Here is a 20,257-nt window from a genome sequence, read left to right on the forward strand (position 1 = left end):
CAAGATGACATTCCACATTAAGCAGAGGTTCACCTGCACATCTGCCAATGTGGTATACTGCATCCACTGTACCCGGTGCGGCTTTCTCTACATTGGGGAAACCAAGTGGAGGCTTGGGGACCGCTTTGCAGAACACCTCCGCTCAGTTCGCAACAAACAACTGCACCTCCCAGTCGCAAACCATTTCCACTCCCCCTCCCATTCTCTTGATGACATGTCCATCATGGGCCTCCTGCACTGCCACAATGATGCCACCCGAAGGTTGCAGGAACAGCAACTCATATTCCGCCTGGGAACCCTGCAGCCATATGGTATCAATGTGGACTTCACCAGTTTCAAAATCTCCCCTTCCCCCACTGCATCCCTAAACCAGCCCAGTTTATCCCCTCCCCCCACTGCACCACACAACCAGCCCAGCTCTTCCCCCCCACCCACTGCATCCCAAAACCAGTCCAACCTGTCTCTGCCTCCCTAACCGGTTCTTCCTCTCACCCATCCCTTCCTCCCACCCCAAGCCGCACCCCCAGCTACCTACTAACCTCATCCCACCTCCTTGACCTGTCCGTCTTCCCTGGACTGACCTATCCCCTCCCTACCTCCCCACCTACACCCTCTCCACCTATCTTCTTTACTCTCCATCTTCGGTCCGCCTCCCCCTCTCTCCCTATTTATTCCAGTTCCCTCCCCCCATCCCCCTCTCTGATGAAGGGTCTAGGCCCGAAACGTCAGCTTTTGTGCTCCTGAGATGCTGCTTGGCCTGCTGTGTTCATCCAGCCTCACATTTTATTATCTTGGAATCTCCAGCATCTGCAGTTCCCATTATCTCTGATACTATATTAGCTCGGGTGGTTTTCCTTTGAGCACAGCAAGCAAATAGGGATATCTAATTGAGGGGTACTAGGTTCTGAGGGCCATAAACAGCTCGCGTCTCAATATCAGTGCACACTCCCCAACTTGGCTTTAGAGGCGTAGCTGGTCCCTTGTATATCGTAAATTTAGTTAACTTAGGAAAAACAACAACATACCAAATATGTCTAACTCTAAAACCTCCTCTTAGTACAATGGTCAATAACCAGGTGTCACTGTTTTAATGTGAGCAGAAGGTTTGGAAGAGATTTGAGGAATTTTGTTTTGTTTTTAAAAACCAGAGAGTTGTGCTTCTGGAACCCACTGCCTAAAAAGGTGATAGAGGTGGGAACCATCAATCATTGACGAACTATTTAGATGATTAGTTGAAACACCATAGCTTGAAAGACTACACACGAAGTGTCGGAAAATGGATTTAGAATAGATGGATATCCAATGATTGGCACAAACATGACAGGCCGATGGGCCAAAAGGCCTCTTTTGCTGCTGTAAAACTCCATGGTTGTAATGACTCTTTACATCATTTTGCATGACCTCAGTATATCACAGTATTTTAAAGCCAGAAAAGTACTTTTTGAGGTGCAGACAGTGTTCCAAAGAAGGGTCACTAATACAAAACGTTAATTCTTTCTCCACAGATGCTACTGGACGTGCTGCGATTCTCATGCTATTTATGTTTTTGTTTTATTTCTCCCCTTTTGTCTGTAATATTATGAGCTATTTCACAATAATATGCAGAGGATGAGGATGAGGATGAGGTTGGGGTGAGAATGAGACTGTACAAAAGTGAAGCAGATAAGATAAGATAAGATAGTGAACTGCTAGAGATAGCTACTGAGCTTATGTATCGCTGCATAATGTGTGTCTGTCCAGAGCAGTTAATACATCAGAAATTAGATTAACCCATAAGATACATTTCTACATTGTGGACAGCTCGCGTCTCAACGTCAGTGCATACTCCCCAACTTGGCTTTAGAGGTGTAGCTGGTCCCTTATATATTGTAAATTTAGTCAACTTAGGAAAAACAACAACATACCAAATATGTCTAACTCTAAAACCTCTAAAAACACTTCCAAAGACTAGACTTTGTAAACTGTAATCTGCGAACTCCCAGCATGGGCGAGAATGGTCACTATTTTGAAACATGACAATGTAGCATCAATAAATAATTTCACATTAAACTGGCACATTTTACTGAAAGTCATACAAATATACCGTTAACCATAATCATTGAGTTTAAAATCATTAAACCCATTGTTTACAGCATCCTACAGACAATTCAGAGAGAATTCTAGGTCTCTTTAGCTATGGCATCACCGCAAGTATCCCACTCTGGATCAGATGTGTTGATTCCATTTTTAAGAAATTCCCTTTCTTAACAGAACAATTGTCTTCCTCTTATTCGCTGAACTGGATATTTTATATTTTGTTGAATAATCTCACAATACTTTGTGCATGAATAGCATCCACAATTCACTATACTAAAAACATTCACAATTTGACGACTGAATCTCGCAAAGCATAAAGAGCATTCAGGCATTTATGAAGGCTTTCTCTCCATCAAACAATCATTTTCTCCATTTTGCAATTACACAATCCTTGAAACGTTTGTTGATGTACATAACCAAAAGGTTAAACTACAGACATTAGACTCCTAATATAACTGCAATGTGGTTGTTAATTCATCAAGATCCTCTTAACTGCATCAATAATATCAGTTCAGAACACTATTAAGCAACAACATTATGAAAGTCACTGGGATAGCTATTCAACTGAACCCATTTCCATCCATTCCGTTCTTATCGTTGACTTGCACGAAAAGTCCTGCAGGAGGCTTAGCAGTGATTTTACTTTTGAAAGTTAACACAGGCTTTAATCTTGAACAGGCTATTACTGCTGTAAACATTCTAATGTATTTTGAGTTTTACTGGTTTCGAACCCTTCCACCCATATGTCCAAGGATGGAAATTCACAGGCACTTCATCTATATTGGTGATGTGACCGAATGGGCTCTGGCGTGGTGACCACTTCCTGATGGTGTCACAGTTAGATTAGTTGCCTGGCCTGCTGAGTTTATATTGCGTAGTGACATGAATAACACAGGTTCCATTCCTGCACCCGCGGAGGTTACAATGAATGTCCTGCCTTCTCAACCTCAGCCCTTGCCTGAGATGTAGTGATGCTCAGGTTATAATGATCTAATGACAGAGTGGGATGATGGTGACTTTACCACAACCTGATGAATTACTGGAAACTGTTTATTTTACAAAGTTTGTTTGTGAATTCTAAGTAAATCACCATCTTCTGCCGTAACACCAAACTGCTATAATCCACAAAGCGGCCACAATAACGGAAAGTCCTGTTTCTGCTCGTTACCATTCACTGCAGAGTCCTATCTTTGTGGGTATCTATTAAACTTCTACTCATCTTTGCAAAGACAACCCATGTCATTTCCCAGATAATAAAGTGTGAAGCTGGATGAACACAGCAGGCCAAGCAGCATCTCAGGAGCACAAAAGCTGACGTTTCAGGCCTAGACCCTTCATCAGAGAGGGGGATGGGGTGAGGGTTCTGGAATAAATAGGGAGAGGCGGACCGAAGATGGAGAGAAAAGAAGATAGGTGGAGAAGAGAGTATAGGTGGGGAGGTAGGGAGGGGATAGGTCAGTCCCGAGAAGACAGACAGGTCAAGGAGGTGGGCTGAGGTTAGTAGGTAGGAAATGGATGTGCGGCTTGGGATGGGAGGAAGAACAGGTTAGGGAGGCAGAGACAGGCTGGGCTGGTTTTGGGATGCAGTGGGGGGGGGGGGGGAAACGGGAAGAGCTGGGCTGGTTGTGTGGTGCAGTGGGGGGAGGGGACCACCCCTTGACCTCCTCTGCCAAATACAGTACATAAAACATCCGCATCTGGGATGACAGTTTGAGGCTGATTACACACAGTATTGAATTTCATAGCCAAGAGGTTGAGAGCAAGTGGCTGATGCAAAGTTGTGATTTTGTCACCAGAAGAATGTTGTCTTATGCCATATTAATCTATATTCCGTGATCTTGAGTGCCATTAGCAGTTTTGGTCCCCTTATTTAAGGAAAGATAAAAAAGATCACTTCATTGGAGTTCAGAGAAGGTTCATTGGTTAATTCCTGGTATAGAGAGATTCTCTTTGAGCAAAGACTAAAAACAGTTGGGACTCTACTCATTGGAGTTTAGAAGAATGAGAGGTGATCTCATTGAAACATACAGGATTCTTAACAAGTTTGATAGGGTAACTGCTGAGATGTTTCCCCTCGTGGCGGGGGCCGGGGGGGGGGGGGGGGGGGGGTGCAGGAGAGAACCTCAGACCAGAGGGTAAATGGGTGCCAATTTAAGACGGAGACAAGAAGAAATTTCTTCTTTCAGAGGGCTGAGAGCCTTTGGCATTCCACAGGGAACTGAGGGGCAGAGTTCTTGTGTATATTTAAGACTGAGACACATAGATTCTTGATGATTTTGGAGTCAAGGGTTACGGGGAAAGGGCAGGAAAGTGGATGTGAGGAATGTTGATCAGCCGTGATCCTACTGAATGGTGGAGCAGGCTTCGGGGATGAATGGCCCACTCCTGTTTCTATTTTTTATGGTCTTAGAATTATACTTGGCAGTCCTAATAAATTTTGGAAATATTGTCCCATATTCTTTGAAGGCAGGCAATGCTCATCCACAACTGGGAACTAAATGACTGGTCAAGAATGAAAGATGTTTGTTTGAGGCTCACATGGCCCATGCACCCTACACCGCACTTCAGCATTCAACATTTGGTTTAGGGGACCTTTCAGTTGTAATATAATTGTACTCAAGGCCAACCCACATCATTTCTTTGGGCCTTAGGCTGGAAACAAGAATGGGCACAGCACAAATGCCTGAAGTGAGCTTGGCAAAAGTTCCAACACACAGTAGGGTAGAAAACACAGCTCCTTTTCAATGTGTTCATTTACAGTACTTGCATTCTGTTGGCCAAACTATCACTCATTGCTCAAATGACCCTTGAGCTGCTGTGTGTGACGAGCTGCCTTCTTGAACTGATTCAGTCCACGTGATGAAGGCAGATATGAATTGTATTGCGGTGACAGTGAAAGAACAGGCTGCCAGAGGTTGTGGTGGAGGAGAGTGCAATATTGTCATTTAAGAAACATATCGACAGGTATGTGGATGGGATAGGGATGGAGGGATATGGACCAAACACAGGCAAATGGATGTGAGTTTGCTCACTGAGCTGGAAGGTTAGTTTTCAGACATTTCGTCACCATTCTAGGTAACGTCAGTGAGCCTCTGACGAAGCGCTGGTGTTATATCCCGCTTTCTATTTATCTGTTTAGGTTTCCTTGGGTTGTTGATGTCATTTCCTGTTCTTTTTCTCAGAGGACGGTAGATTGGCTCCAAATCAATGTGTTTGTTGATGGAGTTCCGGTTGGAATGCCATGCTTCTAGGAATTCTCGTGTGTGTCTCTGTTTGGCTTGTCCTAGGATGGATGTGTTGTCCCAATCAAAGTGGTGTCCTTCCTCATGTGTATGTAAGGATACGAGTGATAGTGGGTCATGCCGTTTTGTGGCTACAAGACCCACTATCACTCGTATCCTTACATACACATGAGGAAGGACACCACTTTGATTGGGATAACACATCTATCTTTGGACAAGCCAAACAGAGACACGCACGAGAATTCCTAGAAGCATGGCATTCCAACCGGAACTCCATCAACAAACATTGATTTGGAGCCCATCTACCATCCTCTGAGAAAAAGAACAGAAAATGACATCACCAACCCAAGGAAACCTAAACAGATAAATAGAAAGCGGGACATAACACCAGCGCTTCGTCGGAGGCTCACTGATGATGTTACCTAGAGTGGTGACGAAACGTCTGAAAACTAACCTTCCAGCTCAGCGAGCAAACTCACATCCAGAACCTCAACCTGAGCTACAAATCTTCTCAAAACTCACGGGCAAATGGGACTAGATTTATTATGAAAAGTGGCCAGTCTGGATAAGTTGGACTAAAGGACCGGTTTCCATATCGTAAACCTCTATAACAGATGGTTAGTTCCAAATCAGGACCGTTAGTGGCTTGGAGGGCAAATAGTAGGTGATGGCATTTATTTGCCTTCACAGCCCCTTTGTTTCAGGATGCCGTGATTTGCAGGTTTAGAAGGATTTGTCAAAGGACCCATGGTGAATTGGGTGACCTGGTGGATCACTGGTTAGCACTTCTGCCTCAGAGCACCAAGCACCTGGGTTTTGTTCCACTTTCGGGCAACCGTTTGTGTTGAATTTGTGCATTCTCCCCATGCCTGGGTGCTTTGGTTTCCTTGCTCAGTCCAAAAATGTGCAGGTCAGGTGGACTGGTCATGCTAAATGATCCAAGGGTGTGCAGGCCAGGTGGATTAGCCATGGGAAATGCAGGGTTAAAATGATAGGGTAGGTGGGGCGGTAAGTTTAGGTGAGATGTAGGATGTCTTCGGAGGGTCTGTGTGGACTTGATGGGCTGAATGGCCTGCTTCCACACTAAGGATTCTAGGAGTTCTACAACATATTGATTTGCTGCAGTATATCTTGTAAAAAGGAGCACGCTGCTGCTGTGCATCGGCGGTGGACGTTGAAGGTGGTGAACAGGTGCTAATCAAGCAGGATAGTTTATGCCACATTTTGTCAAGCTTCCTGAGCATTGCCAGAGCTGAAACCGGCAAGTGGGGAGTTTTCCAGTGGACCTTGACCAGGAACTGGGCAGACAAAATTTATACGGATGGTTAACAGAAGAGAGTGTGAAGTGATGGACTACATTAAGAAGAATATGATGAAATAATTGGAACAATTTAATGCAAAAAAGTGGAGTGCAAGAATGGAGAGAGACATAGGGGTGTATGTAGTAGAATCTTAGAAAACGGCAGGACAGATTTAGAAAGCTGTTCAAAAGCGCTTTTTGAGCAATCTTGGAATAGAGTACAAAAGCAAAGAGGGAATTAAAAGAAAGATTTGTAATACACTTAACAAAACCACTCCATGTCTCAGAGCAGATTGCAGAAAATTAGATACTTTATGAAGTGTGGTCATTGGTGTAATGTCAGAAAAGTATCAGTCAATTTGTGGTTCAGTTTAACATCTCTTCAGAAAGTCAGCACTTCAGGCATTGTAGCTCTCAGTCATGACACCATTACAGATTATCTTGCTCAAAAGTTGGAGTGGGATTTGAACCTGAAGACTCGCAGGATAGATGCTACCAGCTGACTTTCAACTATCACCAGGGCCTATCCTGCACCTTTATGAAATCCTGGCTTATCTGTACTATCTTTCTGGATGGACTGCAAAGCCTTGGAAATTATGCAGAAAATATTTACTAAAGTAGCACCAGGAATTAGGGATGGCAGCATTTCCAACCTCTCCACGTAATGGTGGAGTTATTCTGAATGAAGAGAAAGTTAAGTAAAGGTCTGATAGTCATTTATTTTATTTGTTAGTGGGATATGTGCTGGCCACCAATTGTTGCCCATTTCCTCGTTGCCCTTGAGAAGGTGGTGGTGATACGGACCAAACCACCTTCAAAATATTTTCAGGTAGCCTAGCCCCTAACTTTTTCTTACTTTAAAGAGCAAATGGGAAGTGCCTGTTCCAGGTGCAATGCAACTGGTCAAACTACTCAGTGTTAGGCAAAACACAATTTATTTAAACACTGTAGTTAAAATATAACCAAAGAGAGAAGAATTTAGGATAACAACTTCACAGGAAAACATAATAAATACAGTAAACATTACTAATTAACTATTCCAACATAGTAACATCCTACAAACACATCTCTTAGCAAAAAGGAAAATTCAGACACAGATTCTCACACACAGTTTTCCCAATAAGGAGGAAAAAATAAACAAAAGAAAATTCCGAGAGAGTAGCAGCCAGGAGACGTCATTCACTGAAGCTTTCAACTCTGTTGTGACCCCAGCAGCTTCTGATGCTACTGAAAACATTTAAAAAAACAGGGATCTGGATCTGAGAGCCGGCCACACCCATTAGGCTACATTTAAAAAAAAACTCAAGCCATTCCAAGATAACAAAGTGTGAGGCTGGATGAACACAGCAGGCCAAGCAGCCTCTCTGATGAAGGGTCTAGGCCCGAAACATCAGCTTTTGTGCTCCTGAGATGCTGCTTGGCCTGCTGTGTTCATCCAGCTTCACACTTTGTTATCTCGGATTCTCCAGCATCTGCACTTCCCCATTATCACTCAAGCCATTCCAAGCTGTTTATGTTACCCCAGACTGTTCAGCACCTCTGCCTTACAACTGCTGTTCAAAACAAAAAACAGGACAAAATAGCCTTTAAATCCACAGCATAGCGACTGTGGTAAGCTGCCTTGTTTAACCTCTGCAGTCCATCTGCTGTAGGTAGACCTACAATGCTGTCAGGGAGATAAAGGACTAAAGGAACATCAATATAATTACAAGCGATGCACAAAATTGTTGGCGATATGGATAAAATAAAGAAGAAGCTGGTTAGTTCAGTCCAGAAAAGGAAGGTATCGGGGGGAAAAAATCAATTGCGAACTTAAAAAGTAACATTTTAAAATCTATATATATGTGTGTGTGTGTATATATATATAAACTCATGCAATTAGTCACATGGTAAGTTGCCGCTATTAAAGGGCCAACAGAGTTGTGGCTGCACCTCATGACCTCAGGCTGGGGAACGGTCAGGAGCAGGAGAATCAGACTCTTCTGACACTGTAATAAAATGTGAGGCTGGATGAACACAGCAGGCCAAGCAGCATCTCAGTGTGCTCCTGAGATGCTGCTTGGCCTGCTGTGTTCATCCAGCCTCACATTTTATTATCTTGGAATTCTCCAGCATCTGCAGTTCCCATTATTTTCTGACACTGTGTTCTCTCTCTGTAAAGGAAAACTGATGTATTTCAGCTTAGCATGCCAGCAAAGAATAACATTGCAGGGAGAAATTAACGAAATGCACATGACCAAGAAAACTTGCAAGGGATAGACAGACAACACAGGAAAGACTGGCAATAGACATTGCGGTTAGAGGTGTACAGCCTGTCATGCCTAGTATCAGCCTCGTGTGGTTACCCCTGCTATTTGAAACTTCTTCTATCATTTGCACAGGACTAACAGAAACTACAGAGAGCTGTGAATACTGCCCAGTCTATCATGCAAGCCAATATCGCTTCCATCAACTCGATGTACACTTCTCGCTGCTTCAAGAAGGCAAGCAACATCAAAGACCCCTCCCACCCCAGTTATAGTCTCTTCCAACCTCTTACATTGGGCAGAAGGTAATAGAAGCTTAAACACACACACACCAATAGATTGAAGACCAGTTTTTTTTATCTGCTGCTATTCGACTTCCGAATGGACCTCTTCAATTTTAAAATTTAATGTTGATCTTGCTTGTTGTGCACCTTCTGTTCAGCCATAACATTGTATTCTTTGCTCTGTTCTGTTACCCTAATACACATTGTATGATATGATCTGCCTGTAGTGCACACAAAACAAAGCTTTTCTCTGTATCATGTGACAACAATAAAAGATAAGGCAGGGCAAGTACCATTTTCTGAAAAGTCAAACTCACTGCTTTTGTTTCACTGTATAATGTTACTTAGAGGAACAGTCAAATCTCAGGGAATTTCCAGCCCATCATGTTGCCACATGGTAATATGGGAAATTCCAGCAGCACATTTTCTTGCATATTTAAGCAAGAGGTAACTTGATGACCAACTACATTTATAATTTTTTTAAAAAGTACACAATTTGCACTGCTCTGTTTTTTAAAGGATTTTCAGCATATTGTATTTTAGCATTGATTTGGCAGTGACATGGTACTGACATTCAATCCCACATCATGTCAAATATTCCTTGGATAAATGCATCTGAGAGATGTTTCAATAGGGAGACTGTGACCTAGATCACAGAAACCTTGTAGTGTGGAAGCAGGTCATTGAGACCAAACTGATCCTCTGAACAGCATCCCACCCAGGCACACCCCCATCCCTGTAACCCAGCATTTCCCAGGGCTATCCCAGCTACCGGGACAAGTTAGCATGGCCAATTCACCTAACCTATACATCTTTGGGCTGTGGGAGGAAACCAGGGCAAACAGAAAACCCACGCTGACTTGAGGAGAACGTGAAAACTCCCCACAGAGGGTCGTCCAAGGGTGGAACTGAACCTGGTCCCTGGCGCTCTGAGACTTCAGTGCCAACGTATCACCTCCTTAGTGTTGTTGTAATGAGCCCAGACGTTTAAAGGAGCTGAACTGCAAAAATCATAAATTTAGCAGCAGTTCAAGCATAGCCAGTGAACAGAGCTGTAATTGGGTATTAACTTGAATTTTAAAAAAAAGGGTGGACGACATGAGATTTTAATGGTACGTGGTCAAAAATACACAAACATGCCAACACTTCCTGTGATATCTGGGCTTGATTTATCAGTCAACCATCACATGCAACACCTCTTAGAAGAAGCGCTGAGGGTGGCAAGTGCACAGAACATTTTGGTTTTCACCAAGAGTAGCACTACCATTGACCACGCTTGCTCATTTTTAAAGAATAAAACTGCCAGACTGGACCGGATGTGGACGGCAAGGGAAGCAAAAATAGGAAAAACAAAATTGTGACCTTGTCCTCACCTATGTTTTCTGTCACAGATGTGTTTGCATGAGATATTTTAATCTATAGCGCAAACCTATCACTCCTTAACCATCAATATAACCACCTGTACCTGTCACTGTGAGCCCTTTGATAGTCTGTTCCACTGGCTCTTCCTCCCACTCTGTTTACAAATTAGAAACTGCATTTTTCCAGCTCCTTTCAGCTCTGCAGAAGAGTCATACCAGACTCAAATTATTAATTCTGTCCTTCTCACCACAGATGTTGCCAAACCTGTGGAGTTTTATTTTAGATTTTAGAGTATTTTGCTTACATTTGGCTATCACACTGAATCATTTCAGAGTTTGGGAAAGAAGTTAAAAAAGCCAGCTGACTCTGACCCAACCCTGAATTCATTTCTTGCCACATCATCCATCGCCAGTTCATCAATAATAGCCCAACAGGATCCATTTGGGAGAAAGGAGCAATCTGCAATTTGTTACAATCTGCACGAGTGTGCTACAATCTTCAAGGGGAATTACCACTCATCAAGCAGGCAACGTATGGCAAAGACAAATGGACACAGCATTGATCAGATGTAGTACCGGCGCAGGCTTGGAGGGCTGAAGGGCCTGTTCTGTGCTGTAATTTTCTTTGTTCTTTGCATTCTCAGCAGTTGCCATTTCGAGCATTAGAGATTAGGGATTCGAGGGCAGTGTGGGGGGGAACCATAGTGTGCTGTACAGAGGACGAATAAACAATTGAGAGCAAATTAAGGGCTGGAGGCCTTTCACTTTAGGGACACAATGAACTGCAATTAAGTAGCGTCAATCTCTAATGCAGGTGAACAGCCCTCGAAACATTGAAATTCATGTGGTGTTGTGCTCCCATAGTCCCATTCGGTTCGGCATTTCAGAAGTTAATCAATAACAATGACGGCATGGTAATGCATTATTACATTGTGGCAGGAATTGTCTCATTGAGAAAACAATATTTCTACGTACCTGCAGAACGCATCTTTCTAAGTAGCAGAGGTCACAGGAGTGAGCAAATTGGGCCTTAGTTACAGCTATGCCTGTCACTTAAGAATGTGCATACTTGCTTTGGCTCAAGTTTCACTTAACAACATGAATTAAAGAGTTGTCCTATGGTGAAAGGTTAAACAGAATTAGCCTATAAACCACAGAATTGGAAAAGTAGTAATCTTACTGAAACCTATAAAAAATTCCTGGAACATTTCATCGGGTAGATGCTAATAAGGTGTAGTCTCAGGCTGCATTGGACTGACCCTGTTAGCCTCATGGGAGTGGTTTGACTCTTAAAACTGAACATAGATATTGCTCCATTCAAAGGGTTGTGATTTTTGTTTTAATTCTTTGTCCCAAGTTTAGGTAAATGATCAAACATGAATAAAAGCATGACTAAGGATGAAAGACTTGTGGGCACTAAAAGAATCAAGGGATGTGGCAAAGCAGCGTGAAAATTAATCAAGACAGAAGTTCAGTCACAAAAACTTACTGAGTGGGTGAAACAGGCAGGGGCTCGTGTTCCAATGCTCTATTACATATGTTCTTAAGCTGCCAAAGGCAACATCACAGCAAACAATTTTTAACAAGTCAGTGGATTTAATTGGTTTGCTTGGGGAAAGCAGTACTATACATCTGCATAATGATGGGTACACGAATTGGAAGAGCTTAGAGGGATGCAAGCCAAACGCTGGTAAACAGGATTAGATCAGTTTAGGATATTTGGTCAGCATGAATGAGTTGGAACAAAGCATCTATTCCCACGCAGTATGACTCTGACTCTACAGTAACAGCCTATGGGAGAAATATGATAAGAGAAACCTACGCATGATGTTCCTGGTTTGTGAGCTTAGCTGAGTGAGTAGATTCACATTAGAAATTCATATACTTCCAGAGTTAGCAAACTTGACTAGCCCCCATGTATTTGTCAGTAATAACTAGAAACAGCACTCTGCTCAGTTTGCCTCCTGCCAGAATTACTCTCCATAGAATTCTTTTCAGACTTGGTTCAAGTACGTTTACAGATACATCAAAAGTGTAATGTAAGAGAATTTATACTAGAAAATGTTTCAAATCAGCAATGGCATGGTGACAGAATGGCTTCAACTGAGTCCCCTCATTTCACCCATCAGATAGCATAAAAGATGCTGTAAATCAGAGACAAGAAATAGAAGTTGCTGGAGATCAGTTCTGAGAAAGGGTCACTCAACTCGCACAGTTAACTCTGATTGCTCTCTGCATATGCTGCCAGATCTGTTGAGCTTTTCCAGCAATTTATATTTTCGTATCAGACAGATAAAAGGGGTTGCTGAGAGTTTATAATAATGGCTAATGTTGTGGTATTATTATGGGGCAAGGAAATAGTTTTTATGTTATATCAGCTGGCACAGAGATTGGGCAGGTGATGCTGGTATCATTCGGCCCCTCATTTTAACTGAGCTAATCTTAAATATGCTGGCAAAAGAATTTCTCTTTATTTGCATCTCCATTCCTCCAATTTGAGGGAAATCAGTGGCCATCTCTGGGTTCATATTTGACATGTGCTTTCTTTTTTAAAAAAAGCCATAAGATGAAACTCAGACCAGTTTGGATACTGGAGAATAACCAACAGCATGCGTGTCTCATCTGGTGAAGACATTGCCTTGGTTAAAACTGTAAAATCGAAGCCTGTGTCTACTCCCCTGCTTTAAACTGCATTTCTGCTTTGACAGTTTAACTGCCAACCACATGACTAGAACTGAAAAGGAGAGAATTACAACTATAGCAGTATGTCACCGTGAGCTCAGAAAAAATTTCCAAAACCAATTTGGTTATGGTCGATCAGTTCAGAAAATCGTTCAAACTAATTGGGTAAGATGTTACTTACAGCTTGTTCAACCTCAGCCCGCAGTGCGAATGAGAGATAAGCCTCGCTTTTCCAAATTTCGGTGTAGTTTATCCCAGCCCCAGAAAGAGAGAGTCCATATAAATCATTCCACAGCTACACACAGACACACACGCACGCACATGTTCAACATTCTTAGTTTGCACTTCTGAAGTCATAAAATGAGCTTCCCGTTACCGAGCTGTAATCCGTCAACCATCTGTTTAACCAGGATCAGTTGTATAAAATGGACAGGCTCACCAGCTGTGTTCATACACTGCAATAAAATGAGTCCATCATCTCAACTACAATCTGTCAGCTGCTGTTTAACTGAGATAAGATAGTAAAAAGCAAACAAACAGTCTGTTCTGCCACTTTGTGAAAACTCACTGCCAACACAGAAAGGCTCAGATCTGAGGCTAAAGCCCTAGTGCAGCCTGTTCTGTACTAGATGATTCTAATGGGAACTCACACCCAGCTCCCGCAGGCTCGATGTGGATTTGACAAGGGCATGGACCGAGATACTCCAAGGAGTGGCAATCATTACATTACCACTTCACCCCTACATTATTTTGTGTGACCTGAAATCCAACTGTTCCCCTGCATTGAGGGATAGTTAAGGTTGGGAGGGAGCATAAAATCAACCAAAAATGCCATTGCTTATTCAATGTAAGTGTCCCATGACTGCACATTGTTCATTATCCCACTGCTAACATTTCCTTCCTCAGTGTGAATGTCCAAGTCAGAAGTAAACAACCTTTACTGCCCCCACTGTCAGTGATCACCTGTGATGGTGTCAATCATTCACACCCACCCAGACACTGGTCAGGCACTCTCACTTCAACAGTAATCACCCCCTCACCTCCTGCTGGCGACAACCACAGCCCCATTCCCCAACAGTCACCTGTCTCCTGCTCTGCGTTATTGGTCACCCTAACCCGAATACTGAACGTACGCCTGCCGACCCCCACCCTCCCCACTACAACAGTGAAAATTACCCCCTCATCCTGCCTGTGATCATCTGCCTCTTTGATAAAACGGTTCTCACATATCCCCACCCCCACAACTGAAATTACAGACAAGGCAAATAGCCAAGGTGTTTTCCCTTTGGTGGGGGAATTCAAACCTAGGGGGCATATTTTTAAAGTAAAAGGGAAAAGATTTAAAAGGGACTTGAGGGGTATTTTTTTTAGACACACAGCAGGTGGTTCGTGTGTGGAATGAACTACCAGAGGAAGTGCTAGATGAAGGTACAATTACAACATTTAAAAGACATTTGGATAGGTACATGTATAGAAAAAGGTTCAGAGGGATACGGGCCAAACGCAGGCAAGTGGGACCAGTTTAGTTTAGTTTGAGAAACTTGGTCAGCATGGACAGGTCGGACCAAAGGGTCTTGTTTACATGCTGTATGGCTCTTTGACTCTGAATACACCATCCCCACGACAGTGAGCAACACTCTCACCCATCCCTCCAATCCAAGTTTTCTCTACTCACACGCACCCTAATGCCCAAACACATGGTGGCTCAGTGGTTAGCACTGCTGCCTCACTGTGCCAGGGACCAGGGTTGAATTCTGGCCTTCGGCAATTGTATGTGAGGAGTTTGCGCGCTCTGTTTCCACCAGGCATTCTGGTTTCCTCCCACGGTCCAAAGATGGGCAGGCTCGGTGGATTGGCCGTGCTAAATTGCCCATAGGTGTTCAGTGACGTGAAGATTAGGTGCATTAGCCATGGGAAATGTAGGGGGTAAGGGTAAGGGTAGGAGGATGGGTCTGGGTGGGATGTTGCTCAGATGGTTGGTGTGGACTTATTGGGCTGAATGGCCTGTTTCCACACTGTGCGGGTTCTATGGCATACACACAAATTCTGAAACCCCAGGTGTACTCTCACCAGATTGTGGGCGAGAGTGAACTCCGCATGCAATTCACCACGTGCTCTGTCTCTGGTGTTGATCAAGGGGTAAGATAGGGTTTGTTATTGGGTAGGGTAGGAGACACTGCCATGTGGAGGTCCAAATCTTGCTGGGATGCTTTGGCACTCCAAGCGGATGCGTAGGGGGAACAGCCGACATTTGTGCAGTTTTGGCCATAGATGGAACACTTGGAGCAACAAAATATTTCATTTTATGGAATTGCCTGCTCCAAGCTTGTCTGACTTACTTAAACTAGATAACTAAGCGGATTAAACAAAACAAAAACAAAACTACAGATGCTGGAAATCAGAAACAGGATCCCATCTGTTCTGAAGAAAGGTAACAGCACCCAAAATGTTCTCTCTGCTTTCTCTCCATGGGTGCTGACAAACCTGCAGAGTTTTCCCAGCGGCTTCTGTTTTTTTTTAAAGCATTGAATTAATCAGGGGCTAGACTGAAGCAGATATCTGGAATTTATACATCTATGCTGCTCAAAAACTGCTCTGCAATCATTCATTACCTGTCGTCAATTGCTAGATATCGAACACTTGTGATTTTATATTAAACATGCAACGGAAATTCTGGGTAGGGGGGCTGGGATGGTGGTGGTGCTGCTGAAATATAATTTGTGGGAGAGAAAGACAAGCACATATACACAAACAAACACAAAAATGGTGCTAAACAGATAGTAAGAACTGCCAAAGCTGGAGTCAGAGATAACACAGTGTGGAGCTGGAGGAACACAGCAGGCCAGGCAGTAGAGGAGCAGGGAAGCTGACGTTTCGAGTCAGGACCCTTCTTCAAAAATTAGCCCATTTCTGGAGATGGGTCCTGACCCGAAACGTCGGCTTTCTTGTTCCTATGATGCTGCCTAGTCTGCTGTGTTTCTCCAGCTCCACACTGTGTTATCTACAAATGATGCTAAAGGAATTTTCTGCAAAGTTGCAAATGGATAGCAACTAAGTTGTGAACTTTAACGTCTGAGTTTGATAGGTGTTTTTCAGCCAAAGGCTTGTCACAGTAAGCGGTAGAAGCAGATACAATAGCAACATATAAGAGGATTTTGATACATCCATATACAGGCCATGAATAGAGGGCTAGGAACTACGTACAAGAAGATGGGATTAGTTTCTAATACCATCACAGACATAGCGGGAAGATGGGCCTGTTCCTGTGTTGTACTGTTCTATGCTCAATCTGGGTAGGGTAAAACCAGAAGAAATTTAAACTCTTCGTGTAAATACTGTTAACATGCTTATGCTGGGGATTTCCTCAGGGCCCTCTTGGGGCATCCATAACCAAAAAAATGGATGGTAATTTTACTTGTGGACAGTATTAGGAAGTACCATATCAGCTGCATTGGTACGGTAGCAGAGGGGTTGCAATCCAGAAAGCTGAGTTAATCATAGAGGCATAGCATGATGCCAGCACAAAAATCCCATTCACCTTGTCATATCTGCAAGGTCAATTCATCAAATCAATTCCCTTGCCTTTTCTCTATAGACCTACAGCCTTTTGTTTTGCTCTTCAGATAGTTATCCAGTTCTTTGAGACCTAGAGCCAGTCTGCCTTGTCCACATTCCCAGGCTGCCTCAAATTGTTCGACACAAACAAATCTCTCCTGAAACTTCTCTTCTCCACCACTCTCTTACTTATCTATGTAACTAGAAATCATCATCGCTGGGGCCTGTTATCATGCAGTCACAGAATTGCTACAGCACAGCAAGAGGCCATTTGGCCCATCAAACCTGCACCGTTATAACTCACTTGCTTTTAGTTCAGATTCTGAATATGACTGAAAAGAGTTGTGTTGCTCAAACCTGCTGTTGCCTGGTTGGAACAAGCAACACAAGGATGCCCAATTTCAAAATGATCAGATAAAAATTACAGGAAAGAAAAAAAAACAAGTGTGCAGATTGGTTGACATGTTTGATTGGCCAAGGCATTGCCATAGAGAAAATGCAGCACTATAGACAGCCAATTCCTCTGGTAATGCGGAAAAAAATCCCGCAAAATTTGAACAAGCCAAATTCTTTGCGATTGCAGAGAAGAGATCCCAGCATCCAAATGTATGCTTCTTCTATTCAATGAGATTGTGCCACATTACTAGATAACAAAGTGCGAAGCTGGATGAACACAGCAGGCCAAGCAGCGTCTCAGGAGCACAAAAGCTGACGTTTCGGGCCTAGACCCCCGAAACGTCAGCTTTTGTGCTCCTGAGACGCTGCTTGGCCTGCTGTGTTCATCCAGCTTCACACTTTTGTTATCTTGGATTCTCCAGCATCTGCAGTTCCCCATTATCTCTGTGCCACATTACTCATGTCTTCACGGAAGGAAACTGCCAGTCTGGCCTACGTGGGAGTCCATACCCACAGCAATGCAGTTGACTCCTATCTGTCCTCTGGTCAATTGGGGAAAGGCAATAAATGCCAGCCCATCAAGTGACACCACATCCTGTTGTTTGAAATTGAAAATATTATAGCACAACCTGTTATATGAATTTGGTTGTGACTGTAACTATTAGCACAATCAGAATTGTTCACCCAGTTGCAGAGCATCTAACAGATGTTGCAGGTTTTGAAGCATGGGCTGTACCTGACCTATTCCAAATATGTCACTTGATTCAAACATTGGGATTCACAAATTTTTGCATTGCACTGGCACTGAAATTCACATGGATGTTTCTCAGTGGGATTGTTGAGGTAGGAGGTTGAGGGAAGATTTATCAGAAATATTTGGGTTCAAAATCAGGAGACATGTGTAATGTAGATAAAAAGGAGATATTGCCTTTTGATTTTAAAACTCCCAGAACCAGAGGACACCAATTCAAGGTGATTGCAAAGATTAAAATAAAAGCTATCCTAACAATTTACCTGCAACCTTATTCCTCGCCCAATCAGTTGTATATCCTACCAGTGAAATTCACACAAGATGTTGCTTAATAGATTGACTGCAGCATCTTACTAACTAAATAAAACACAAGTCACCTTGCCCCTTCATAAAGTCACAAAGCTATATACTTTGTGAATCACTTCTTCCGCCTATCCTGCTAATGATTTGGGCACACATATCCTCAGGTCTGTCTCCTTCTGAACCACCTACATAGCTCCAATTACAATAACTTAGGTCTCTGACTGTAATCCTAAAATCTGCTTGACGTGGAAGCCATTCAACCCATCTAGTTCACACCAATCCTGCAATGAGCATCCCATCACAACCCCCCTATACCCCCCCTTAATCCTGCATTTCCCATAGTCAACCCACCTAGCCTGCAGATTCCTAACGACACTACAGGCAACGTGGCATGGCCAATTCACCCAACCTGCGCATCTTTACACTGTGGGAGGGAACAGGAGAACCCGGAGGACACCCATCTGGACCCAAACAGAACATGGCAAACTCCACACTCCAGGCTGGAATTGAACCCCACTCCCTGGTGGCCGCGAGACAGCAGTGCTGACCACTCGAGCCACCGTATTGTGGAACATCAGGCCCCGTCCCTGTCGGTGGCATGCAAGCGTGGATGTAACTGGTTCAGAGTAAGAGCCAGTATTCGATATGCATCTGGCAAGCTAGCAACGCAGGTTCAGTCAACATCAAAAATAATTCAATGTCACGCTGCAGTGGAAGGGCGGGGGGACACTCAACGTTGCTGCTTTCTGTCTCTATGGTCTCCCGTTTCGATATTTTTGGGAGTTATTCTTTATTTCCTTAAACAAAAAAAACCTCGGTTTTTAAAAAATTCAGTGTGCCTTATCTGCAGACTCCTAAACCCGTTCGCGTTTCAATACCCATTAACAGCCTCGGAGCGTGCATGAAGAGGCTCAGTTAAACGAGAACAAAAGATCGGCAATGCAGACTCCCACCACACCCACCCCCAATTTTTTTCCCCCCTCACGAACACCATAGTCATTGTCCTGTCAAACCCGAAAGGGAACACTGATGGGTGATCTGAATCAGTTAAATAAGAAAGGGCCGGGAGTCTGAAATAGAATTGGAAACGTTAGGTGGGTTAAACGACGAAACCCAAACACCCCGAAAAAGCAGCTGTCCGCTGGCGTGTACTCACCCGCTAGGTCCTTGAAAAACGCCAAAAGCAACCAAATTGTGAGCATCCTGGGTGCAGTTGGCTGTAATTTCCTATTAACCGCCGTTCGACAGCGCTGCATCTCAGAGTGTGACTTCTCCCTCTCTCTGACGTACTCTGAAAGATGCCCCGTTAACCTCGGGAGAGCAGCCGTCACGAAAGAAAAACTGATCCGCCCTGGACAGAAAATGCATATTCATATCTAAAAAGAAATAGTTTGTTACATGTTTACAATGACACATTACAGTTTACAATGTTTGGTTAAACCAGGAGAGGCGACAACGTTTAGAGCCTCAGAGACATATAGCTTCACAAAGGTCCTGCAGACTCAGGTTAATTTCCAGAGACTACTTATAGACGAACTGCCTTATTAAACACTCCTACCGACTCAGCTTACCATTAAAACTTATACTTGAATAAACAGAAACTCTCTCGCTTCCGAGTCCCCTACACCTAAATTTCCTCGTCCTCCTCCCCCTCTAAACCTAACCAATCCCCTTACTCAACAAAATGTAAAAAAGAGATGCTCACACTGGATATCGGAACCAGAAACTGCTGGAGAAACTCAGCAGGTCTGGCATATGTTGAAAAACAAAACTGAGTTAATACTTTGAGTCTGGTGACTCGAGGGCAGTTCTGAAAAAGGGTCACTGGACCCAAAATGTTAACCCTATTTCTCCGTCTAAATGTAAATACTAAAGTAAAACAAATTTGAAGGCCCTGTATCTGAATTCATGCAGAACTTGTATCGAAAACTGAAGTATTGTTGGCACAGAGAGATAAATATATACGATCTCCATTGAGGCTGGTTGGCTCGCCGATCTGCTTTGTTGTTCCACAGACATTTTGTTACTGTTCTTGGTAACATCCTTAGTGCTGCAGCTGCA

The 20,257-nt window shown here is 43.4% G+C and overlaps 2 protein-coding genes across 4 annotated transcripts in view; one reads left to right on the forward strand and one right to left on the reverse strand.

The window, feature by feature from the left end:
- Nucleotides 1–9,334, forward strand: part of LOC125446630 (RNA-binding protein 4B-like) — a 135,948-nt gene extending 126,614 nt beyond the window's left edge. Inside the window, exon 3 of the mRNA XM_059639578.1 lies at nt 9,000–9,334. Within this exon, the coding sequence (XP_059495561.1) occupies nt 9,000–9,139 (140 nt within the window). The 3' untranslated portion in view covers nt 9,140–9,334. The remainder of the gene's footprint in view (nt 1–8,999) is intronic.
- The window catches only part of LOC125446632 (SLAM family member 5-like), a 47,257-nt gene extending 27,397 nt beyond the window's left edge, over nt 1–19,860 (reverse strand). For 2 of the 3 annotated variants that reach the window (XM_048520350.2, XM_048520351.2), the window contains exon 1: nt 19,353–19,676. In XM_048520350.2, coding sequence (XP_048376307.2) covers nt 19,353–19,452 — 100 coding nt within the window. In that variant the 5' untranslated portion in view covers nt 19,453–19,676. Of the gene's footprint in view, nt 1–19,352; nt 19,677–19,767 lie in introns of those variants that run through there. The other variant, XM_048520349.2, reaches the window with a different exon arrangement.
- Between the last annotated feature and the right edge of the window lie 397 nt (nt 19,861–20,257).

The sequence above is a fragment of the Stegostoma tigrinum genome, chromosome 34, assembly GCF_030684315.1.
Source record: "Stegostoma tigrinum isolate sSteTig4 chromosome 34, sSteTig4.hap1, whole genome shotgun sequence".
Lineage (NCBI taxonomy): Eukaryota > Metazoa > Chordata > Chondrichthyes > Orectolobiformes > Stegostomatidae > Stegostoma > Stegostoma tigrinum.